This window comes from Salvelinus namaycush, chromosome 5 (genome assembly GCF_016432855.1).
Source record: "Salvelinus namaycush isolate Seneca chromosome 5, SaNama_1.0, whole genome shotgun sequence".
NCBI lineage: Eukaryota > Metazoa > Chordata > Actinopteri > Salmoniformes > Salmonidae > Salvelinus > Salvelinus namaycush.
Window position 1 is genome coordinate 22,505,686 of NC_052311.1, and position 27,287 is coordinate 22,532,972.

The following is a 27,287-nucleotide window of genomic DNA, read 5'->3' on the forward strand; positions in this document are numbered from 1 at the left end:
GTGTGTAACACTTGCCATTAATATTGCTTTTATACCTGTGTAATAACACTGTACATCTGTAGCCCTGAAGTGTTTTGAAAGGCTGGTCATGGCTCACACCAACACCATCATCCCAGAAACCCTAGACACACTCCAATTCGCATACCGCCCCACAGATGACGCAATCTCTATTGCACTCCACACTGCCCTTTCCTACCTGGACAAAAGGAACACCTACGTGAGAATGCTGGTGATTGACTACAGCTCAGCGTTCAACACCATAGTAACCTCAAAGCTCATAACTAAGCTAAGGACCCTGGGACTAAACACCTACCTCTGCAACTGGATCTTGGACTTCCTGACGGGCCGCCCCCAGGTGGTAAGGGTAAGCAAAAACACATCTGCCACACTGATCGTCAACATGGGGGTCCCTTGGGGGGGCTTAGTCCCATCCTGCACTCCCTGTTCACCCACGACTGCGTGGCTGAGCACGACTCCAACACCATCATTAAGTTTGCAGACAACACAACAGTGGTAGGCCTGATCACCGACAATGATGAGACAGCCTATAGAGAGGAGCTGTCCCTCAACTTGATCAAGACAAATGAGCTGATCGTAGATTACAGGAAAAGGAGTGCTGAGCACGCCCCGAATCACATCGACGGGGCTGTAGTGGAGCAGGTCGAGAGCTTCAAGTTCCTTGGTGTCCCCATCAAAAACAAACTATCATAGTCCAAACACACCAAGACAGTCGTGAAGAGGGCACGACAATGCCTATTCTTCCTCAGGAGACTGAAAAGATTTGGCATGGGTCCCCAGATCCTCCAAAGGTTTTACAGCTGCACCATCGAGAGGATCCTGACTGGTTGCATCACCGCCTGGTATGGCAGCAGCTCGGTATCCAACCACAAGGTGCTACAGGGGGTAGTGCGTACGGCCCAGTACATCACTGGGGCCAAGCTTCCTGCCATCCAGGACCTCTAAACCAGGTGGTGTCAGAGGAAAGCCCTAAAAATTATCAAAAACTCCAGCCACCCAAGTCGTAGACTGTTCTCTCTGCTACCACACGGCAAGCGGCACCGGAGCGCCAAGTCTAGGTCCAAAAGGCTTCTTAACAGCTTCAACCTCCAAGCCATAAGACTGCTAAACAGTTTACGCTGCTGCTACTCGCTGTTTATTATCTATGCATAGTCACTTTACTCCTACCTACATGTACATATGACCTCAATTACCTTGACTAACCCGTACCCCTGCACATTGACTCGGTACCGGTAGCCCCCGTATATAGCCTCATTATTGTTATCTTATTGTGTAACTTTTTTTTGCATAGTTTATTTAGCAATATTTTCTTACCCTGCATTGTTGGTTAAGGGCTTGTAAGTAAGCATTTCACGGTAAGGTCTACTACGCCTGTTGTGTTCGGCGCATGTGACAAATACAATTTCATTTGATGTACTACAATAACATTGCTACTTTTGTCAGTGCACAGTATTGGAGTAGTGTTTGACATAAGGAACTGTCCCTATTTCTCCAATTACATAAACCACTTGCTGTGCAAAAACAAAAATACTACAACATGTTAATTCAGTGTTGTGTAAAAAAACTGTCTCTACTAGGTACAAGACCAACCTAACTTAAAGTGTTGCAGTGGGTCAAAAGAACAGGAGCAATTTTGGGGCGTCACATTATTTAATGTATCTGCATTCCTATTAAGGATGTGAAATGCTTGTGTCTTCTACATCAATTAAGTGTTTATTGTTGGTTTGTCAGCTGTCCTCTTTTAAAAGAGATTTAGTGTTGCAACCTTACGCAGGTTCAAGGTGAAAAGCATTTATGCTACGACTCAATAGAAACAGAGCACACATTAAAGGTGGCTGACCCATATCAAACATATAGCTTAACTCAAAGAGATGCCCGTATTATCATACATCCAGAAGGAATGGCGGTGTTTCATGCATGTGTGAAAGAGCCTACGGTTTGAAGTCTTGTTTGTGTAGCAAAGTCTGCTCTGGCTTGTCTCAAGAGCCCTTTGTGCAGGTGATATATGGCCCATGCACTCAATCAACACTTTTCTTCCAGGCGCCCTGTGAATCATAAGAGGGAGCACTCTCATGTCACCACGATCAGGTAGCTCTGGACTGATGCCACAAAGACTACCGTCATTACGACAAGGCGACTCCGCCATTCCACAGGTCAGATTCCACTTGATGTGAAATATCATACAATAGTAGCTTGTCTTTGTGTGTTAAAACACTGAAAGTTAATGCTATTTATTTCTCCAAGCAGAATGTCTCTGGTTTGGTGACAACAACACGCTTATTGTACACATGCCCTTAGTAGCTACATATACCTTTAGGACGACCCCAACTTGTAATATTAAATCAATTTTGTTTAATAAAAATACATTTTTAATTCAGTGAGTGAGAACTAAAATGCGTGGCTGTTCTTAATAATTTAGTTAAGGACAAGATAAAACATTTTTTGCCGATTATATCTATTTAACAGAAAAACAACAAAGATCCCAATCTCCTGTGAGACCTATGGACTGGGTTTATTTAATCAGCAGCAGCGTTTTGGCTTATCTTTGACGTGTGTTGACTTCTTCCCACCAAAGCGAATCTTCAGTACAAAACATCCGTGCTTCATTCAGAAGTATTCATTCAGAAGTATTTTGAAGTCATACACATGCTACTAAAGATACCAGATCCTGCTGACGGTTGAGGAAGAGGGCAAAAAAACAAAACCTTTTCTTTTTCTCATACTCTCAACAGATTGAGTGTTGGAACCAATTGAAAAATGTAGAGGTCTTCGATACTTCTCTTTGAGTGTGAACTACTTTTTTATGTATTTATCTAGTCACAGGTTTCATTCACACAAAGGCAGCTGAAGAGGTTGGGTGAATGCTGGTATGGTATCCAAAGGAAATATTTTTTATAGGCTTTTTGACTGTAAATGGATCCAAAATCACAACTGACCATATAGTTGTTTTGCTTTCAATACACTTTAAGAAACTGGAAAAGGAGAATCTTTATTAATAGAAAAGGGTAGTCGCAGTTCTAACATATGATGTATAGTAGTGTTTTGGTGTCCTGATTGAAAACAGAGTACCTGATAGGAATTCTGATGTACTTTGAACCTCTTGCTCTTGTTCTTGTGTGGTGACATTTTATTGGATACGGGTAAGGCTCTTTGGTGGAAAGGGTAAAAAAACATACTCAGCTTTGGAAAAAAAAGTTTTTAAGCACCTGTAGCAAAACACAATGCACGATTTTGAAAACAGTAAGGATGAGGTATTTTTGTAAAATGGGCCAAGTCACGTCTTTATGGCATCTGAGACAGCAGGATGAAAGAGGCCCATGGTCTGGGCAGAGGAAATGGGGGTTGAGTAGGCGTCACCTGGACAACTGCCTGCAATTGACAGGATCTCAACCAGGCGAGACACCCTCTAAACCGACAAAACACGCAGTCTCCGTGCAGAAAGGGTGGCAGACTGTTGTTTTGAACAATGGAGATCCTCCAACTTGGGTAGACTGATGCTGTTGATATCACCAGAAAATGGAGGTGGTTGAACGTGAGATTTTGCCAGGATTCTAACGTTGAGTTCCAGAGGGTGTTTTCTGGGCTTTTTGTGAACAGTACAACAAGGGAACACTACACAATGGAATAGTACTACTTCCTGGTGTAGGCAACCATCTGTGATCTACGTGAAGTAGAGAGAGTGAAGCCTCATTTACAAACAAGAAAACTGCAGTTATAAAATGCCCCACCCTAGAGATCTATCTAGATTAGCAGTGTGTTGTACTTCCAGATAGGACATTTTTGTTTTGACTTGACATGGATGATAATGGAAGTTGTCAACTGTCCAATGTCTCTAGGTAGACATGGATATTTGTGGATCCCAGACCCCCAAGGTCTAGGGTTTTAGAACAAACTGTTCAGAAGACATCCCACCTGGGCCTCGTTTCCCAGAGAATTCGCTGCGTTAGGTTAATTGTTGGATTCGGACTTTATGTGCATCATTAGCATCCAAGCAGTCTCACAAAAAAACATTGTTGTAATAAAACGTATATATTGTAACTCTCACTTTACTGATAACAGCACTCTATGCAAAACGTTGAACCTTTTCTGGTGTTATGTGAAACAAGGCCTGCTGGTTTGGCTGTGGAGATGAAGTTGTCATAAGGGTTGAATATTGGAATGAATGAGAAACACTGAAAGATTCCAATACGTGTGGCATAGTCAACAACATCATGTTGATAGATTAGAGGACACTTACTTTAGGAGGTATGAAAACATGTGAAACTGTGTGATTGCGTGAAATTATGCAGTTATCCTTTCTGGTGAAAGAACAACAACAAAAGAGAGGCTTCCAATGTTGATCATCTTTTCAAAAAGTCATGATATCATTTAATATAAAACACCTTAAAAGGTGTAAAACACCTTACGAGTAATCCTCGAAGAGATACCACTTGCAAACTGCAGTCAGGGAAAGGATCCACCTGGAAGGCTGGTGACTGCAACGGCAATTCCAAGTGCACACAGAAATATTTGAAACATGCATTACTACATTGTACAAAGTCAAAAGCAAAGGAATGGGATCCAGTTTTGTTGCCGTATGGCTGAGAGTCAGTGCTCCCTGTTGGCAACAGGACAGTCTTGATGGTAGGCATCTACCGATGTGTCTGTTAGTGGTCTGGTAGTGAGGATTTCGCTTCGTTCTCTGTTTAGACATACAGCTGAAGGGAGAGTGAAAATCTAGTGTAAGGTAGGAAAATGACTTGACAGAATCAGGTCTGAAAAAAACTTAGTAGACTCATTGATCATTGTCCATTTCAGTGGAACTAAACGTATGTCTGTCCATGCCAAGAAGTCCACATATGATCTATAAAAGAGAATACGTGGTTTGTAAAGAAATACATAGTCAAAACGTCATATCCTATAGGTTTCCTCCTTGTCCTTAATGGCAGTAGGTATGCACATTAAATAAGGATATAATGTAAATTTTAATCATCCAAAACATATTACTGTACAATCCCACAATGCAACAGTCTTTACATAAAATACATTTGAATGTTAAGGCCTCAGGCTCCTCATATGCATCCATCTAGATATGAGTGGTCACTCCCCAACAAATGGCCCACCCACATTTTCCCTTAGAAAAATCATCAATATTACTATTATATTCTTATTATAAATTACGCACACACACACACACACACACACACACACACACACACACACACACACACACACACACACACACACACACACACACACACACACACACACACACACAACAACCCCCCCCCCCCCCCCCCCCAAACACACACACACAATCATTCAGACCACAGATGCCAGGGAGGTGACGGAGGTCACCTTGTTGTCCTCCGCCCAGGGCTGTAGGTTCTGTAAGGCGTACAAGGAGGAGTTGTGCAGGCAGAGGGGGTCCTGCTGCAGGGGCTGGCTCAGGGTCTTCTGAAAGGCCTCCTGTTGGAGCTGCAGCATCAGACGGTTGGCCTGCTGTCTCTCTGCCTCGCGCTCCTCGGCTGTCTGTCTCCTGGTTCCACAGTGGGGAAAAGGGCATTTTCAAAACAGTGCCTAAATATTCATACAGTATGTCACCATAAATACTACCTTCGAATGCAAAAAGACAAATACTTCCTGAAATACAAGTATTCAGTCCACGAAAAAGTGATACTGTATTGTTAAAAATAACTACATAAAAAAATGGATACCCTGATTATTTTACTTAATTATTTTTTACCCTTATTTCCTTTGGATTACCATTATTTAATTTTCATGAAAACAATGGTGTATGTCATTCTCACATGGATATTATACTGTATGTATTTACATGTGATTGTTAGGCCTGCATGTGCAACAGGGTCAGAAAAACACCTCTAAAATGCTGTTTCATACACACCATCCTCCTTTGATTAGCCACACGTTATTGCTAACTACATTATCCTAATCCGATTTCGTTGCTGTTCATTTGATCATATGCTTGTTACTAGCGTAGCCGTCCCACAAATACATCCTTCATGCACATCCTATCTACACACTATGGGGAAATATCATAAATCACACCAAAACTAGCTCAGAAATCAGGAAAGTGAGTTAGCCAATCCCCTGGTTATTCATGATATGCCATCTAGTCGTTCTTTTTTTCATCTGTGTTTTGAATTTCAGAATTCAACAGAGATGTAACTGATCACTAAAATACAAACTGTACCATTACATTTAATTGTCCTTTAAACAGATCTTGATGTTTTCTATCGAAAACATGGCCCTGTGTCGACACCTTGCATACAAATACCTATTGAAATAGGATCTCTTACATCTGGTATTAAAATGCGTCGTGTGCCAGCTTTTCCCATATCAGGTCCACCAGATCTGATCACAGGACACATTTTAATGCAAGGTGTGCCAGAGCCCATGAGTCAAGATGACTCAGATATACAGGAACTATTTCTACATTCATTTCCTTTAGGTCCTTGTTTGACATCAAGGTTAAATAAACGCAAGGTATTATAATTTGATAGTCCACTCATTTATTCCATATGACCATAAACAGTTTGAGTGAATTAGGGGAAGAGTTTCTGCCATGGACAATGCCCTCAACTATTCAGACTAGTGGGTCAGTATTGCTTTTTTAACCTTTATTTTACTAGGCAAGTCAGTTAAGAACAAATTCTTATTTTCAATGACGGCCTAGGAACAGTGGGTTAACTGCCTTGTTCAGGGGCAGAACAACAGATTTGTACATTGTCAGCTCAGGGATTCGATCTTGCAACCTTTCAGTTACTAGTCCAACGCTCTAACCACTAGGCTACGCTGCCATCTTTGGACAGCACCTTTCTAGAAAAGCCTTTTAAGAACAGGGTTAATTGTGCTTGGTCAAGGGAATTGGCCTCTAAAAACAAGTAGGAGCTAAGCTAAGCAAAAAAAGGTGTTTCACTGTCACAACAAATGGGCCAGGCACATTATCAACCACAGGAATATAGTATATTCATATAACACAACACAAAAGCTTGCTCACCACAAGCAAAGCAATTCACATACCATATTTAAATGGATGCACAGTTGTTACTTTGTGTCACTTCCCGCATCCATCTAATGTATCATAATGCTTCAGTCTAATATATCATAATGCTTCAGTCTAATGTATCATAATGCTTCAGTCTAATGTATCATAATTCTTCAGTCTAATGTATCATAATTCTTCAGTCTAATGCATCATAATGCTTCAGTCTAATGTATCATAATGCTTCAGTCTAATGTATCATAATGCTTCAGTCTAATGCATCATAATGCTTCAGTCTAATGCATCATAATGCTTCAGTCTAATGTATCATAATGCTTCAGTCTAATGTATCATAATGCTTCAGTCTAATGCATCATAATGCTTCAGTCTAATGCATCATAATGCTTCAGTCTAATGTATCATAATGCTTCAGTCTAATGTATCATAATTCTTCAGTCTAATGTATCATAATGCTTCAGTCTAATGTATCATAATGCTTCAGTCTAATGTATCATAATGCTTCAGTCTAATGCATCATAATGCTTCAGTCTAATGTATCATAATGCTTCAGTCTAATGTATCATAATGCTTCAGTCTAATGTATCATAATGCTTCAGTCTAATGTATCATAATGCTTCAGTCTAATGCATCATAATGCTTCAGTCTAATGCATCATAATGCTTCAGTCTAATGTATCATAATGCTTCAGTCTAATGTATCATAATGCTTCAGTCTAATGTATCATAATGCTTCAGTCTAATGCATCATAATGCTTCAGTCTAATGTATCATAATGCTTCAGTCTAATGCATCATAATGCTTCAGTCTAATGCATCATAATACTTCAGTCTAATGTATCATAATGCTTCAGTCTAATGTATCATAATGCTTCAGTCTAATGCATCATAATGCTTCAGTCTAATGTATCATAATGCTTCAGTCTAATGTATCATAATTCTTCAGTCTAATGTATCATAATGCTTCAGTCTAATGTATCATAATGCTTCAGTCTAATGTATCATAATGCTTCAGTCTAATGCATCATAATGCTTCAGTCTAATGTATCATAATGCTTCAGTCTAATGTATCATAATGCTTCAGTCTAATGTATCATAATTCTTCAGTCTAATGTATCATAATGCTTCAGTCTAATGCATCATAATGCTTCAGTCTAATGCATCATAATGCTTCAGTCTAATGTATCATAATGCTTCAGTCTAATGTATCATAATGCTTCAGTCTAATGCATCATAATGCTTCAGTCTAATGTATCATAATGCTTCAGTCTAATGTATCATAATGCTTCAGTCTAATGTATCATAATGCTTCAGTCTAATGTATCATAATGCTTCAGTCTAATGTATCATAATTCTTCAGTCTAATGTATCATAATGCTTAAATCATAATGCAGCAAGTACAATGGACAGCAGTTTTGATAAAGAATATCTCCTTTCTTGAAATAATGAATGTCATAAAAGGAACAATAAAAAATGCTTTAACATTGAAAGTGTTTGAAGAGTGTTTAGAAGTTTGTTGCTGTAATGTGTTGCTGTAATGTGTTGCTGTAATGGGCCCCTACCTCCATTTTGTCCTCCTGTTTTGGAACCAGGTTTTGACCTGTGCGTCCGTCATCTTCAGGGCCTTGGCCAGGGTGGCGCGCTCCGCTGACGCCAGGTATTTCTGCCGGTGAAAGCGTTTCTCCAGCTCGCAGATCTGCACTCGGCTGAACGAGGTACGGGGCTTTTTTCTCTTGGGTGGTGTCCGGTTCTGATAGGGGTGGCCAATGCGCCGGGTCACGGAGAAGGGCGAAAGGGCTGCTGAGAGAGAGAGAGAGACTATGTTCATTTTCAGAGACAAACCTTGGTCAAGCAAGAACCTTCTCTGACATATTATACCTTTGCCATAGATTTAGTATGCATGAACACTAGTGTATATTTTATGGGGGATTTTGTTGTCCTTCACTAATTCAACTCAATATTCCAGCATGTATCTTCTTTTTTTTACCAGGAATTAGCCAACATTTAATGGTTCATCACTGGCTATTACCCGTTGTAATATGAGGTTTTTTACAAGGTAAAAAAGGTCCTATATTCATGTTTTTCTCATATCTAACGCATATAGTACAAACGGTACATAGACTTTTGTCCTATGGACCTAAGCATTTTGGTATTTTAACATCCCTGATGGAAACCAGGAGAAAACCAACCAGGCCAAGATGAAAGGCACATTTAAAAGAAGACCAGGGAAGTGACTCACCTGGACAAGTACCCTTTCGAAAGGGATAGTCTGCAAGTGGGCCAGTGTCTCGCAGGTGAGCGAGTTCAGGGTAATAGTGTTTGGCTAATGTCTCCATAGAGCTCCAGGTAGGGACCCTGCCGATGTCCCCCTTGGGGAGAGGGCAGAGGCCTGGCAGGGCCGGGGGGGCTCCTGGCCTCCCATTGGGGTCTCCTGCTTGTCTGTCCTCTGCCTGCTCCGCTAAAGAAAGGGAGACACAGTCAGGGACCCATGTGGAGCTGTGCGGGGCAGGTGGGGGTACTCAGGAAGTACCCTCTCATTGCTTTTATCCCAGATGGGGATTGTCATTTAGTACAATAAATGCCTTCAGCTGATTGGTTAGGCCGAAAGTATCACATTTGGTCTGATGCCAGTTCATTACAGTAGGCTATCTAACCTATCCAGTTCTACATAGTAACTTAGGTGATATGTACAAGATACATGTGTTTACTTTTTTACTAATTAAAACCTAATACAAAAGAAAAGTACCAATCTCAAGCATTTTATGGTAAAATATTTATACCATATTGTCTATTGTGTCAGGCATGAGTAAACAGAACATTCACAAATGTAATATAATATGTTTGGATATAGAGCCCTTTTCAAGTCCTATACTCATCTACATCTATAAGATGTAAAACAGACGTTTCTGTCGAAGGGAATCAGGAGCAGGCTTCCTTGTTCCTCACAAGCTGTTTGCCTGTTGTCTTACAGTGTGTTTATTGGTCTAGTTCTGTCTGAGAGCTCACCAGCAGTCAAACTGCATATAAAACATCTCCATAGGTGCCCTGGGGGACCAATGCTACTGTGTTGAGAATGTAGTAACCTGGATTCAGTGTGAACAATCTAAATTAATTTTCCACTGAGGCACTTTGGAGATGAGATGAAACACAAATGAAACACAAGCCATATAATGCACTCAACAATCATTTCAAATCACTCTCAACCTCTCTGATTAGTTATAAACATAAATGGCAAACAATAAATGATTCACACATGATTAAAAAAATATATTTCAAAATGTAAATTGGGTACATTTGTAATTTAATTGTAAACATTGACTGCAAGTATTGAGTTTTGAAAAGGTATTTTTAATCTAGAGAGGGTCCAACCCTTCTTTGCCTGAGGATAGAGATGAATAGGTCACACATTTGGAGTAAGCAGGTCTGCTCCAGGCTCAACATGCAGGTCTGGGTACAGATAATACCACATTAGACTTCTATTTCAGGCCATCTGGGGACCAGCTAATGGACCAGGCACATACAAGCACGTTCACATGCAACCGAAGAGTAACACGCAAACAGACTGCCATCCAGTCAAACTTGCTTAAGGGCACCTTCAACCTAACTTGAATTCTGACATAAGATTTTCTGAATAAACAATTAAACCATTTGAAATGTAACAATAGTCCTATGGATGATGATTGACTGATTCATGTCACAGTAGAACAAAAGACATCATGCCGTAGGTTTTTATTTTATTTTGTCTGTGATGTCCCTATTTATGACCAGCTTCCAAATAAAGAACCGAGTGTGTGGTAGTATCCCACTAAATGCAGCAGTGTGCCAAGAGCCCAGAACACACCTGTCTGTCATCAAAACCTGCAGACCTTTATGGAACAAGGCAGTTAGTTCAATTTAGCCCTCAGCCTCTTTACAGTAATAGTCGTTATAATGTGATATGATTGCGTTTAATAATCAGCCCATATTGCAAAGGACATCAATAACTTGTTGTTCGAATGTTTATGCATGCACAGACAATTACCACAATAATGTTATTCATTGAAGATATACTGTAATTTCCCATAACTGGGCAAGACCAAATATGGAGAGAGTGGTAGACCAGATGTCCCTCAAAGTCTCAAGGTCACTGAATTTCACAAACCAGAGAAATCGTGTTATGTATTTCACTTCATTCAATAGTTGTATTTTATTTTCACTTGAATGTTGCATAGAACATTTTCAAGAACACATTGCAGGAATTGTTCTAATGTATTTTGCTCTAAGGGATGACGACGGAAATGGTGGAGAATACTAAATCTGATGCCTGGGTAATATGATTTAGCATAAGCTATATAAAAAAATTATACCTTAGAGAATATGGGCCCATAATAAAACCACTTATACCTAATAACACATTTCTGTGACAGCGCCTCTCTTCCCCACTGCGGATATTACCTGTGTAGCAATCTAATAAATATATATAAAGGATTCTAACGGGGATATTGAAATATAACATGAACATATTGCTATTTATTACACTATGAGGCAAAACAGAGCCACTTGCCCATGCAACACTGGCTGAGAATAGAAGCAACTTCCGGAGAAAACTGTCCCGCTTTCCCCATCAACATCACCATTACTGCCGCCATCTTTAAATACATGTATTTGCGGGGAAGATCATTATTTCTGACAAAGATAAAGCACTGTTATATTAATGCAATGAGATGTATAGGCATAGTCTTACCTCAATGGCCATTATGGGACCTTACACAGGTACAGCAAGCAGGTACAACGTAATCACTTCGTATTATACATTGTACTTACAACTGTAGTATCTGTTAGTGGTTGTGTAATTACATGGCATTAATGTATTTTATGGTAGGCTATATAATGTTTTTACTATAGACACTAATCAGTGTCCTAATGCTAAAATCTCAAAATACATTAATTATTGCCGGTATGGATGCCATTCATTAAATTACAGTTACCTTACTTTAAGATTATAGTGTGTATTTTACAATATTTTACAAGTTTTTATGCAATACATGCAGATATTGTAAAAATGAAAATGCCTCTGGGCCTACATTTCGATTTGAAGTATCCTAGTTGCCCATTTCTCCAGAACTTAGAGCCATATGAACAACTTTGTTTATTGACTTCAGGGGACAAATCAGTTTATGCACTTCTTTGCTTCATTAAACCTGAAAACTGCCAAGAAGTCAATCAACGTAGAAACATGTGGTATTCCCTTTCAGCGCCTTCCAATCTGTTCAGATACAGTATGTCCGGTCTGTTGTGAATATCACATCTCCAATCGTAGGCCTGTTCGCTGTTTCACTTGCTTTGACACTTGCGGTTAAATTCAGCGCTGCAATCCAATATGAGAGGGAATTATTTAAAACAGGAGAGGTCTATTTCAAGCATCCAAAGAAACGCTTTACGGTTTGAGATATGAATTTAGGTTAAGCCAACCGAACAGACAGGTGCTGACTGCTGAGCTAAGTCCATCCAGCAACTAAGAGATACATTTTATACCATATTTCTTACAATGTTTATTATTTTTAAATGTGGAAATACAATTTGCCCCCTATGCTACAATAAAAAAGTATTAACTCAAATGAAAATCGATGGGAGTATGATTTAAAAAAATAAATGTCTCAAACAATGTTGACAAATGGCTACACTGTAATATCCTACTTCAAGCACTTTCAATAAATCTCAAAGATAGGTCTTTGTCTCAAATGGGGATCACCAATGATAACAAAAAGTGATCACTTAAAAGGAACGTCTTGTTGGTGGATGGTTGAAGATGAGGCTATAACCAACACCAAACTATAAACCAAATGAAACAAGTGGCCCGTTGTGACTATGAATACAATTGATAAGCATATTTACATAAGATATTTTACAGTTGACATATCGTTCTCTGGTTTAAATAATTAATTAGGAAAGCACATCATTGTTAATATTTAATGCGGGCCAATACATAATGGTCTTCATTTCCATCTTCATGGTGGTGACGTCATGCCAGAAAAACTAATATCTCGGCCGAGTGGGGGTGAGGTTATGGTCATTGTAGCCTAAAATATACAGGCCAAAAGCAGGCCATCGAACTGCCAGCCCGTCGAATTAAGTTTCATTTGCACGGCAGTTATAAGTTACTACTATCCCTTTCTGCCCTTTCTATAATATTAAAATGAAATGAAATGTGAAACAGTAGGCCTATCATGTAATAGGCCTATAATGGCCCGTGCAACCCTTAGTGTTATGTCTTTTTCTATTGGCTAATCGAAAACACCAGAGCCTATGTGAAAAAGGATTATGACATAAGCATAACATATTTTGATCTGTCGTGCTTTTGCTAGGCCTAATTTTTGAGAAAGCCACTTTTCCAATTTCCTAAAATGCGAGAATATCGTTGGTCAAAGGATTCCGGACCTGCAGGCCTATACAGTAAGTCCTATATTCACAATCACAGCCACCGTACTTGGATTCATTCTTCATCTTTTTGTAAATGATATAGATCATTAACTACACCTGCCAATGTCATAGAGATATAGAAGCGTTTACAAGTTTAAGCATTTGCAATATTATCCAATTTACCTTGACAGCCCAATGGTGAAGATACAACGTCAATTCAATGTTTTATGGGCGAAATAAACTGTCCGGCCGTACGCTAAATGTTTAGATGTCATACTTCAACGTTTGTAAAGAATTTGTCACAATTCTTTTCCCTTTTTTATTTTCTTTCAATGGGTCAGTTAGGCTGGACGTAAGACTGGACAATTGTTCAACACTGTGTTGAAGATAGTTCTACTAAAATAAGACAGCGTTTATTCAATAGACCTAGGACACGAATTGCGTTGACGCTTTGCATTTATTGGCATGATATTCAACGCGGAAAGGGACATGTCAAATAACCCCGTGTATGCTAAACACAAAAAAATAACATGCTTGTCAGGTGTTGATAGTGACGGTGTTGCTATCTTCTCTCTGTTTAGTTGGCTGTATACACAACTATAGGCCTATAAATAGCCCGGCAGAGTCCAGACAAAATTATTTACGTAGCCCACCTGCAGGACTGCATCCTCAATGATTTGCCGTAGACTGAATCGCTACATTTAGATACTATTATTGGACGAAGCTATAGGCCTATTTGCCGCAATAACTAAGAATGAGCTACTATGCCTCAAAAAGTCAACGTAATAATGATAATACTACGCTAGAAAAATGTTGGTTTTAATTGTTTTTATTATAGTAGAGTGTTATATTGTTATTAAACTGTTACAATAAGCAATAATAATAGCCTATAAACAACAACAATACTCACAGACATAACAGTTAACCTATTATGTTTTATTATAGCCTATTGAAACTGATGTTGCTATTATTAAACCACATTTGGATGGTGAATATTATATTCAGAAATAAATCAGGTGTTCTGCATTTGGAAAAACAGTCATCTCTTCAAATCATGTCATCCATTTTGTATGGTGAGCTATTCATTTGATTAGGATGACGAGGGGATTTATCAACGTTATCCCCTCCATGTATATGGATTGAAAGTCGCAATCTTAATGGTTGGCATTATACCCATAAAATTATACAAATGTACATAACATATATTATTAACAATACCTGGAAGTATTCACTTGTCTTTTAAATGAACTAATATGATATAGACAGGCCTTGATGTAAAATCGAATTCCTCATGCCATATGCCCAGTAGCACATATGGTTTGATAAATGAGTCTGTCACAAAATTGGCTACCATGCCTTCTTAACTGACAAAGTCAAGATGCTAAAAACAAAATCCTAGGCATATGCCATACTTTTAAGGATGTGGATTAAACTGTCAAACAACAATTAAAGGTGACCTTTTTATGAATTCCATTTAAGTTTGAACCTCCTTTCCAGTGGAAAATATTGAATATTCCTATGGAGAAATCCATGAAGCAATAGTCCCATTTTGTGACAGAATTGTAGTCTACATAAACATAAATGTTCAGAAGTTTAGTTGAATCTTACCAGTGAGTCTGTCCTTTGCGAATCTTCTACTGCTCTCCATCCACGGGAAGGTGAAGTTGGCCGCATTTCCCATACTTGTCATTGAAGTCACTGAGGGGATGCAAGCCGCGAGGCAAGGCGGATGGCTAGGAGGTGGCGGATGCGGATTCGGTGGCATGGGTCTGTGAGCTGGTACCCTGATAACACCACCGGCGTTCCCTCCGTTTACGTTAACGTTCATGTTCATGCTCACATTCATGTTCATATTCACGTTATAGGAACCAGCGAGCCCAGCCGCCATGGAGCAGGCAGGGTTATAGACGCTGTTATAGCCATTGGTGTAAACGTTCGTGTAATCCGTGTCGCTGGTTCGGTTGGGCAGCATGCAGCTGCTGGACGGGTCAGTGCTGTTCAGTATCTGGTCTATTCCAAAGCTGATGGGCTCGTGCTGCTGGTGTGTCTGGTTAACCTCTTCAATTCCAGTGTTCTCCATTGCTGTATTCATATTAGCGTCTCAAAACGACTCATATGTTGATTAAAAAAAGTATGCTATATATTTGTTTTCCGTGTTGTCGCAGTATCAGGCGCATAAATGATACCCACGTCTGTGTTCAGGTTTTACCCTAAAGATACTTCCTTGAGCAGTGCGCGACCCACACCGACCGAAGCGTTGCCATTATCTGTCCCGAAGACATAGATACGGAGTAGGCTAAAATGCAATGTTAATAATCCATCGGGATAGATTGGGAGTCTTAAAATGCATATCCATCACATTGTAGTATGTCCTTTAACATATTTGCTTGCACATATCACAGTAATCTATATCGATTAATAGCCTATTGGTCATGTAAAATAATTAGCCAGACTACTTACAGCCAAATCCGCAATTTGAGGAATTCCCAAGTTCCTTTGAAGAGGATACTGGTGCTCTGTTCTGGCATTATTATTACGACATGTCCAAAAGCAGAGGGTATTGGCGACTCAACCTCTTCGTATCAAAAGATGTAGCAAAATGAAGTGTTAACTGTGCTAAACATGAGTATTAATTGGAAAAGATTGCTCTGTTACAGTGCGTCTTGAAGTGATTTCAACAGCTGAGACACCCCTTCTGCCTAAATCTTGCCATTCGGTCATCCATTGGCCCCCGCATTTCCAGTTAGACAATGTTTTGTAGCCTGCTCCCTTCTCTTAAAGAACCCGCAGCCCATTTCCAGTAGCAGTCCAAGTTTTACTGTGCTGTATGACATATAGATTACAGTCTATCAAATGTATAACTGTGTTTAATTAGGCTACATAGGCTATCACCAACCTTAATCCCACTATAAAAAGATGACATGAACAACTGCCTAATAGATATGGACTGTCATGCATGATGGAACTATGTTTAATTGCTATGTAACTATGGATTTTACATCCCTGTTTATCGCCCTTTCATTGTAAGCCTGATAGCAGTCAAATAGCCTAACTCAGAATTTCAACTCATTAGGCCTATGGAAATCGCCTTATTACACACCATTAACACTGTACATCAAGAAGACAACCGTTAGTGAGGTGGGAAGTTGGAGTATAGGGCAGGCTGTTTAATCATGATTATGACAAGATTGTCTTCTTCCATCAGTGTCATGCAAGTAGAAAAACATATCTCGGACAGCAAACTGGGAATCTTGCACTTGTCCACTTGTGCATGAACAACTCAGAAAGACATAAACATGGTCCCGCAATAGGCCTATTCAATGGAACGTTTCATAAAATAAATTAAGATAGACTAGTGCATGGATATTAGGCCAACATTATGGCAATAAGATCCATTAGAGAATCCTGGCTTGCCTTTGATAATGCAAAACACAGTGTTGATTGGCACAAATGATTTAACCTTTCTCTGCCTGAAGCAAGAGGACGGATTGCCCAGTCTAAATGTAATAAACATGAAAAATGACTCATAATAAAACTGCAACACCGGGAAAACGAATTTAATATATGATCGTTTTATTACGGACTTATTTCAGCTTCCGTGCGAATGAAGATATTTCACAACTGCTCAAACTGGCTAAAGGGAATCATAAAAATCAATTGTATGAATTTAAAGCTATATTAATAATGGACGTTGACACGTGAAGCGACAATAATGGGGGTAGTGTAAACCTAAGATGTGTTTGTTTTTAAACGTGATCGAATAAAATAGAGGGGACGAATATTTTGGAGAGCCATCCTTGCAAGCGCGTAAAATTGAACTATATTGCTGTTAAACTGCCTAACTGTTGATATCGCCTTGGTGACGACAGGCTATGCCACTGGACATTTGGGCGATGGATGCGTCATTATGACAAAATGAATGTGTAAAACGTCCATGATGTATCACACAACATCTCCAATTGGTGACATAATGGTTATTGGAGAGGTTCTCTCTTTTGTTCTTCACAATGAAACCTCGAGAGCTAAATGAGGATGTCTCGCTGTATCTGCGCGCGCCCTAAGGTCATAGCAAGGTGGCATTTTAGGCTGCGGCAGTTAAATCTACCCACATGCAGCATAGTGTGAATTAGCGGAATGAGCGTAATGCAGGTCTATGATAAACCTTGACAACGATTTTGATTGACTAAAATAGGCTAATTGTATGGGTATGGGACACGTCATTGCCTTATAGGCTAATTGATCATGCCAATAATTGATGTAGTCTTGGCTCATATGTATTGTAACAGAACACTGTAGTCTGATTGACTTATCTCAATTATAGATTCATCTGTTACATTCTACCCTCCTGGACGCGTTTATTATCGAGGAGGGACTCATTGAGAAGAGTATGTGAAAAGCATTCATAACTGCATAATTTCTTTGCCCTGTTATTGACTTCAATTAAATGATCTTTCAAAAGAGCCAAACGGTGTTCATTGACAGTCCAGTTTCTTATCTATAGGCCAGCGAGTTATAGTCGCTAATGAAGGCTGCGTTTACACAGGCAGCCTAATTCTGATCTTTTCACACGCGTTTGTCTTTTGACCAATCAGATCAGCTCTTTTGCCAATAATTGGCGAAAATATCAGAATGGGGCAGCGTTTTATAAACTCGGTTCTCGGGACCTCAACGGGTGCACGTTTTGGTTTTTGTCCTAGCACTACACAGCTGATTAAAATAATCAAAGCTTGATGATAAGGTGATTATTTGAATCAGCTCTGTAGTCCTAGGGGGGGAAAAAAAACGTGCACACCCTTGGGGTCTCGGGGACCGAGTTTGGGAAACGCTGGAATAAGGCTACTTGTGTAAACACAGCCCTGTTAAATACAAAACTAATTCGAATGAGGCAACATAATATAGCCTTTAATTATGTCTAGTTTATTATATGTTCTAATTATTTTGAACCTAAGAAGCTCTCTCGTTATTGAACCTGACAACTTGAGCCTACCTAACTGGTGTTTCATTTCATTACGTTCATTACCAGCTCATACTGAAATTAAACTAATCAGGCAGGCAAAACATAGTTAAACCTGTATTTTCTAACACAATCGAATAATCCACAAATAAGACCAAACAATGACATTCGAAAAAAATCGAATAAAACTCAAAGCCAACATTTTTGTTCAAGATATATAAACAATAGGCCTAAACCGTACGTGAATTAAGTTACATTAATAACACGTGAAACTGTGGATGAAGCATTTGCCTTCAGAAAAAATGTACTGATATTTCTGTTAAACTTGGACAAGGATTGCATCCATATTAAGATTTAAACCAATTTAATCAACCTCTCCCTCAAATGTGTGTGTCCCCCCCCGCCCTCCTCCTTCGCAAGCTGCTCTCTGCGTGCAATCCCCTTCTCAAATGGCAATATGAAGGCCCTTAGCTGGTTGCCCAGAGGCGATGTCTATGGCGGCTTCCATGCAGCCGGTGATGAATCGTTATCTCCAGGCAGTGTTGCTCGTCTGGGTAATAAAGTACCAGCAAAGCACAGACAGAAGGAATTTGTCACAGTTGGTTCCCCGATATATTATAGTGACCCCCCAACCTCTGGCGTGTGCAACGTTTCTGAAAAAGGCTTCAAGAGATTTGCAAACAACTGCGATAGTTTGCACAAAAAGGAGCCATATAGAAAGTCAGTCCTCTAAGAAAATGTCAAATTATGATGTAAATGCTGCAGTGAAAGGGCAATAAAACAATATTGTGAAACAAATCGTCAAATTGGAACAAAGACAGGCTTTGTGATCATTGTAAGGGCACAGGCACTTGTCTGCTCGTTTTAAGCTAAAGGTATATATTCTGTGCTGTGCACTAGTCACTGATGCCGTATATGCAGTCTATATTCTATGATATTGGTTATTCATACCTTGACTCATTGCATTTGTAATTATCATCATAAGCCAGACAACATATTCATAATTAGTACAAAGGTTTATCTTTAGGTTCTATTAACATAATAATAGGCCAATAACAGCCTGCACAGACTGTAAAATAATAATACTCGCCTAATAATAATAATGTATATAGCCTATCACTCAATAATGATGTTGTTATATAGTTATTATTATCACTTTGCTGTTACGTCTATTCATATAAACTTTATTTTCGATAATCACAAGAAAATAGAGAATATGATGTTGTTTAGCTTTGTTTTGGCGAAGGAAAATGGAAGAAAAGCGCCTGCATTGACTCCTGTCACTCAGGCAGGCTCGCGCTATTTGGTGCGTCTGTTCCAAAGCTCTCCACTCGAGGATGTCGTGCATTACGCTGATGAGCCTGCATGTCATCCCGAACCATTTGCATTCGCTAGACTCTCTGCCTGTTTTGCTTTCTGCTGTAATTAGGTTGAATTCAGACCAGATAGAATTACATTATTCTGCATTTCGAGCTACAGTCCTTGACTCCCAGCTCCCCGGGGATAACCTGGCGCCTCCTGCCCAGATCAGACAACTGTAACCGGACTTAGTCGACGGACCACTATGGGAAAAAAAGAAAAACGCTGAGATGCAGGCTCTTCAGGAGTATTGAGAGACCGTAGGCTACAAGAAGCAGCATGGCTCAAGAATCTTGAATAACGTAAATTGACAAGGCCCTGGAAAAGGTGATTTTTGCTTCACTAATTAGAAGAGGATAATTATGGCCTATTGTTACTGTCTCCACAGCAATATTGGGATGTAGGATTTTTTGGTGCAAATTATTTTCACTCATCAAATTGCATGAAGACTGCTGTAGGATCTGTAGTGGTTATATTGTTTTAACATTTCATGCTTTTATTAAAAAAGTATTCAATTATTATTATTATTATTATATAAATGTATGTATTCATATTATTACTAGGCATATTATTATTATTAAGCTATCATTGATATTAATAATAGCCTATTATTATTGCTACTGATGTTTTCTAATATAGCTACCAACATTGTTTTCCTCATCAGAACAGTTCATCATTGTAAAGTAAATTATTTCCCACTTTTCCATTTTTCGTGGATTGTGTTTCTTTCATTAAAAGTAAATAAAGATCTTATAAATTGAATTGCAGATGCTGGTCATTTAAGTGTTTTGTTCTGAAACCTGGAACCATTTATTAAATTTGGCAAAATGCATGAAATGACAAATGTTAGCATTTCAGCACTGTGTCTGAAATATTGACATCCAGTGTCGATTAGATATCAGTTTCACTCCCAACCCCAACTTTTTCGTTTCAAAATTATTTCTAGAGATTGGGCTACTTTTGGTTATTTTTTTAAAAGGGAAGTCAGTTAAGAACCAATTATTATTTACAGCCTACCCCGGGCAAACCTGGACCAATTGTGCTATTGGACTCCCAATCACGGCCAGATATGATGCAGCCTGGATTCGAACCAAGGACTGCAGTGATGCCTTTTGCGCTGTAGCGCCTTAGACCGCTGTGCCACTCGGAAGTTCACGATACTTAGATTCATATCATTTACCCATGATATAATCAATCAATTTTAACTTACTTGGTGTTTGTCAAATAGATTATTGACAAAGAAGTTGGAGCTGGGTGATTGACTCATAAGTGTGCAGATACATGATACATACTTACTGTCTGAGTGGTGGTAAGCAATTCACCTCATTTAGACTTGATCAAATGATTATTTTGTATATAAAAATAACTAAAATAACATTACCCCAATGAAGAATGCGATGAATTCAATGTAAAATCTTAAAGGTCCAATGTAGCCGTTTTTATATCAATATCAAATAATTTGGGTAACAATTAAGTACCTTACTGTAATTGGTTTTCAATAAAAATAATAATAATTACAACAACAAAAAATAGCTTCTTAGCAAAGAGACATTTCTCAAGCAAGAATATTGCTAGGACTGTGTGGGAGTGGACTGAGTGGGGAGGGGAAAACTGAAAACTAGCTGTTATTGGCAGAGAGGTTTGGAACTCTCTTTCTTATTGGTCTATTAACAAATTTACCACATGGTTATGTCACCAGGCAGACCATAACTCCATCCCACCAAAACAGGCTGAAATTCCAGGCAGTCTTTTCAAACAGCTCTTACACTAAAACGGCATTATCATAATTTTCACAATTTCACAGGATTATTCCAACCTCATAGTGTGGAAATATACTGTATATAAAACACAGGAAATCACGTTTTTGACTGAACTAGGCCTTTAATGAACAAAAAGATATTTGCACATTTCTGGTCAGATATACAGAAACAAAGAAAACGGCAGAAAAGTATTAGCAATGAATGATCAGCTTTACTGTAGCCAAATAGGCATTGTAATAATGATGCAATTGTCACGCCCTGGCCATAGAGAGGCTTTTATTCTCTATTTTGGTTAGGCCAGGGTGTGACTAGGGTGGGCATTCTAGTTTCTTTATTTCTATGTTTTCTATTTCTTTGTTTTTGGCCGAGTGTGGTTCCCAATCAGAGGCAGCTGTCTATCGTTGTCTCTGATTGGGAATCATACTTAGGCAGCCTTTTTTCCCCACCTGTGATTTGTGGGTAGTTATTTTCTGTTTAGTCTCTGTTACATGACAGAACTATTCGCTTTCTGTTTGTTACTTTGTTCGAGTGATTTTTGATAATAAATAAAATCATAAACACTTTTCACGCTGCGCTTTGGTCCACTCCTTCTGACGACAGGCGTTACAGCAATACAGATCAGAAATGAATTGCAGATCGTGTTGGGGGTTTATTCTATAACAAACACTACAACAAGGACTTGGTGAGAATGTATGTTGTGGCTCAATAACCTAAATAACAGTGGGCTGTTATCCATATTTTTGTGAGAGAAAATAAACATTTTGTGTAGCAGAAACATAATTCCACACAGACTACAGGTATCATTTGTCAGGAAAATTAGTGTTTTAGTTTTTAGAGCACGTTGACATATCCCTTTTTCATTTCATTCATTGTATCCCAAACTTTTTGTGTTGAGCTGTGGCTGCTATGCTGCCTGATGGGTTCAGGGCAGTCCATGGTTGTACACATGCATTGCATTGAAGTGTAATTGGGCGTATCATTGGCTTTGTGTTGTTTACCAACTGAGCTGCACGAGCAGTAATTTAATTCCCTCTGCCGCAATGAGGAGCCACCGACCGGCCGGCCGGCTGTCAGCTCGCCACCCCAGGCTCTGTTGAAGCAGTGTGGCCTGGAGGCATGCTGGAGAGAGGGACCTTGTGTTAGCAACTGGTAGCTATAATACTCAATACCCCAAACCCTATAAAAAACCCATTAAATGAGGGACCATGTCTGGAGAACATAGCGGACCGACGTTTAGGCCTATACAGATCTGATGACGGGCGGCAGGTAGCCTAGTGGTTAAGAGCGTTGGGCCAGTAACCGAAAGGTGGAAAACCCGAGCTGCTAAATTACATAAATGTAATTAACATGCAAGACATAATAGGATTTCAACCAAGTAGAATAGCGCTTTATTAGGTGTGGCTGAATGCAACAATGACCATTCAATGACCAAGCTGAGTAAAATCAAAACGGTTTGAGTCACCAACGTGTATAGGCTAGTGGTTTGGAAAATTCAATGGACGATTTGGTTAGAATCTTTAGAACCATAAATGTACAGTGTGTTTCTCCATTCAGAGAGAGAAGGAAAGTGGGCGGGATGGAGCAGAGTGATAGACATCATAGCCACAGAGGCCTGAGGAAACATCATTATTACAAAACCTGCATGGCTCCTCTCTCTCGATCGCTCCATTAAGAAGTCCCTATTTAAAAATACAAGTATTTGTTTCAACCAGGCCGAAACAACAGAATGGAAAGACGGGGATGTCATTTAGAGTCACGGGGCAGGCATATGCTCAGCATCGAGTTTAAATAAATGTGTTATATTACCCAGACTTAAGCCGAGTCAAACGATTGATTGCTTATGTTTTCCTTACCCTGTCTATGATGATGAGCATGGAGAGTGATTGATGACTGCTCAAAGTCTTCCCCATCAGTTAATAGCTGGAGTTAACCAAAACAGTTACTTCTAATGATAAGTAATCATGTTGTTCATGTGGTGTTTTGTATTTTGGCACCCAGTGATCTCAAATACTCATTTAGTATTACAAAATCATTATAAAAATAACATGTAGACTTCCAAGCACAACATTTTTCCTAAAATGTGTCACTAAAAGGTGGAATGCCAGGTAGACCAAATTAAGCCAAAACATTGAGGTACTGTGCTAAATAACATGGTGTAGCCAAATCAAACAGTGTTGGCATGCCTACCCTCCCTCGCCTTTTAAAGTTCAGCTGGATCATACAACAGGGTGCAGTCATTTTTCATAAAGAACATTCTGAGGCTGGATCGACGATAACAGTATGTTTGGCTGGAAAAGGAGGGGAAAATAAAAGGCCAAAAGCAGCAGGGTCCTGTGAGTCAGTGTGAGTGTGACCATTGCTGCCGTGGGGATATTGCCCTGACAACATTTATCATTAATAATATCAATTTCACAGGTGCCTGACGCAGGTGCACCAACAGACAGATGAAAACGCACTCTGCCTCCATTTCTCTCAGTCTCTTTCTCCCTCAAACCTCAATGCCCTCTCTGTCACATCAGGGCCGTTTCCGCCGCCGTCGTTCATAAAAAGCGAAAGGACCTCTGTTGCACAACAATATTTATTTGCTCAATAGAGCTTTTAATAAAAGCTCAAGGCGGAAGAGGAAATGTGAAATAAGTAGGATTTTGCTGTCAAGAAACAGAATGATTTACCCGTACACTTTATACGGTGGATGCTGCCTCCATGTTCTCTGTTCTAGCTGCCTGGGTGTTTTAACATGAGAGCTCAGCCAAGCCGAGGCCCTTAGCGCCAACCAGTCCGGCTAATTACGTTTTCCATCTCTACAAGAAAAGCTGAGGATCCTTCCGATGTTATTAATCATAATGAAGCCAATGCAATAACCACCATGCATCATGCCTCTGACAGTCCGATAGTTTGCCATTTGCAAGCACCAGTATTATTTTTGTATTTTAATGGCTTTAGTTTAAACCAAATTAACGTACTCTGTATTCTCACTGCTCCATGGCGACAATCATTTATGGATGAGTTGACCCTTTTAGCGACATCCACCTTTACGGTTTTTCAGGGCGAATTTTTTGAAGGTGTCCCTTTAAAGCAAGAGTCCATAATTGAAAAAATAACAAAGCGTTACCAATGTGTTTTGGTAAAAAGCTGAGGGATGGGCCTGCAGAAATGTAACCACTCTCAATTTCATAGACAGAGCTATGGATGCAAAGACTGACCATCCATCCAAAAATGATAGTTTTAACCATGTTTTGAGGCTAAAGTGTTTGCTTACATTATTTACAATCATTGGAGTAAAACAAGCGTATCTGTGAGTTCTGATGGGGTATTACAGTTGAACTTAGCTCGTGAGACATAAGTTATCCACTTCAAGAATCAATGGGTGTATATTATTAATTTATAAGTCCTAAAATGTATATAGCAACTAAGGAGTCAAGCTTTAACAGGATAACTGTGTGTAACCTTTAACTGTCAAAATATTGAGAGAATGCTAATGTACATGAGGTGTTTTTCATACCAGAAACAGGCACATGCTATGCAATATTGGTTCAAAAATCGACCACAAATCTCTTTGACAAATAAAGCACTACTACCTCTGGTAGTAGTTCATTGGAAGAGTATAGAGCCATGTTCTGTGATTTGATGCTAGACCTATGTTGTGACTTGAGACAAGCCTTCTCTTGAGGTGTTGATGGCCAGCTATAGCTTGTGTCATCCGGTCTGGCCTCTCTACAGAGTCTTGAGTGACCGACAAGAGAAAAGCTTCTACATCTGCACTGCTTGCTGTTTGGGGTTTTAGGCTTGGTTTCTGTATAAGCACTTTGTGACAACTGCTGATGTAAAAAGGGCTTTATAAATACATTTGCCTCTACAGGATCGGTGGGTCCCATGCGGGACGGTTGAGCTAACGTAGGCTAATGCGATTAGCATGAGGTTGTAAGTAACAAGAACATTTCCCAAGACATAGACATGTCTGATATTGTCAGAAAGCTTAAATTCTTGTTAATCAACTGCACTGTCCAATTTACAGTAGCTATTACAGTGAAAGAATACCATGCTATTGTTTGAGGAGAGTACACAGTTATGAACTTAAAGTTATTAATAAACAAATTAGGCACATTTGGGCAGTCTTGATACAACATTTTTAACAGAAATACAATGGTTCATTGGATCAGTCTAAAACTTTGCACATACACTGCTGCCACCTAGTGGCCAAAATCGAAATTGCGCCTGTGCTGGAATAATACATTATGGCCTTTCTCTTGCATTTCAAAGATGATGGTACAAAATAAATGTTTTTTTATTTTTATTATCTTTTATCAGATCAAATGTGCTATAGTCTTCTACATTCCTTTGACATTTCCACAAACTTTAAAGTGTTTCCTTTCAAATGGTATCAAGAATATGCATATCCTTGCTTCAGGTCCTGAGCTACAGGCAATCACATTTGGGGCCTGTTCCAGGAATAAGCGATGTAAGCTGTTGCTTAGGGTCCCCAGCCGCTACGGGGACCCCGACCAGGAAGGAACTCAGTCAGGGTCTCAACCTACTAGTGTTGAGCGATTAGGGCTTTTTGAGGTCTTTTCGGTTTGATTATTTAAAAAATTATCACAGTTTTGATTTTGCTTATAACATTTTTTTAAATGCACTATGCATTATGTAGGTTGAATGCTGTAACAACACAGAATAAAACAATTAATAAAAGTCCTATGAAGGTAGTGACTGCCATTACTGCTTTTCACTTATTAACTATAATTTATTCACATTACTTTACTTTAACAAAAATGTGTTTTATTTGCTGACTTTATTATTTCATTAAAAGATGGTTTCTGCGTGAAACTCTGTCAAATATTGGCTTGTTGGAAAGTCCCTACTACATCGCACTGTTTGGACTTGATCTGATTTATCTCTACAGAAACTGCACCAAAAAAATGAAAGAAATAATTCAAATAATTGAACCAAGACGATCAATTATTTGTTTAAAAAACAAAGAACATGCCTCCCGAGTGGCGCAGCGGTCTAAGGCACTGCATCGCAGTGCTTGAGGCGTCACTACAGGCCCGGGTTCGATCCCAGGCTGTGTCACAACTAGCCGTGACCGAGAGTCCCATAGGGCGGCGCACAACTGGCCCTGCATTGTCCGGGTTAGGGGAGGGTTTGGCCGAGGGGGCTTTACTTGGCTCATCATGCTCTAGTGACTCCTTGTGGCTGGCCAGGCACCTGCAGGCTGACTTCAGTCATCAGTTGAACGGTGTTTCCTCCGACACATTGGTGCAGCTGGCTTCCGGCTTAAGCGGGTGGGTGTTAAGGAGTGTGGTTTGGCGGTCATGTTTCAGAGGACGCATGACTTGACCTTCACCTCTCCCGAGGCCATTGGGAAGTTGCATGAGACAAGATTGTAATTGGGAGAAAAAGGGGGTCAAAAATACAACAACAAAATATATACAACATTTTGGTTAATCGCTCAGCACTACAACTTACTGTTGAGAGTAAGAATAGTAGAATACTCCAGGTGAAATTTCAACATTTGGTTGTGCATCAGCAGTTTTTCTCTTATGTCAGTCACTGACAGTCACTCAATTAGCCATGCCAGCTAACAATTTTTAGATTGGTATTTAGCCTATCCAGCTATCTAATCACACAAGGCACATGAGGGGCCCTGACCTCCAGGGGGCCCCCATTCATTCTGATAGTCATTCTCACTCCGATATCATGGCATAAGTCATTACAAAATGTGTAGAATTGCAAGAAATTTGCTTTAAAATGGTTAAAATGTATGTTGACTCCATGACAGAATGGGTAGAATTGCGG

The 27,287-nt window shown here is 39.5% G+C and overlaps 1 protein-coding gene across 1 annotated transcript; it reads right to left on the reverse strand.

Annotated features, from left to right (window-relative positions):
• Positions 1-5,319: 5,319 nt before the first annotated feature.
• Positions 5,320-15,498, reverse strand: LOC120047428 (T-cell leukemia homeobox protein 3-like). Its single transcript, XM_038992948.1, has 3 exons — positions 15,027-15,498; positions 8,582-8,819; positions 5,320-5,536 (listed from the first exon to the last, which is right to left on the reverse strand). Exons 1-3 carry the CDS (start codon positions 15,496-15,498, stop codon positions 5,320-5,322), a joined length of 927 nt encoding a protein of 308 aa, XP_038848876.1.
• Between the last annotated feature and the right edge of the window lie 11,789 nt (positions 15,499-27,287).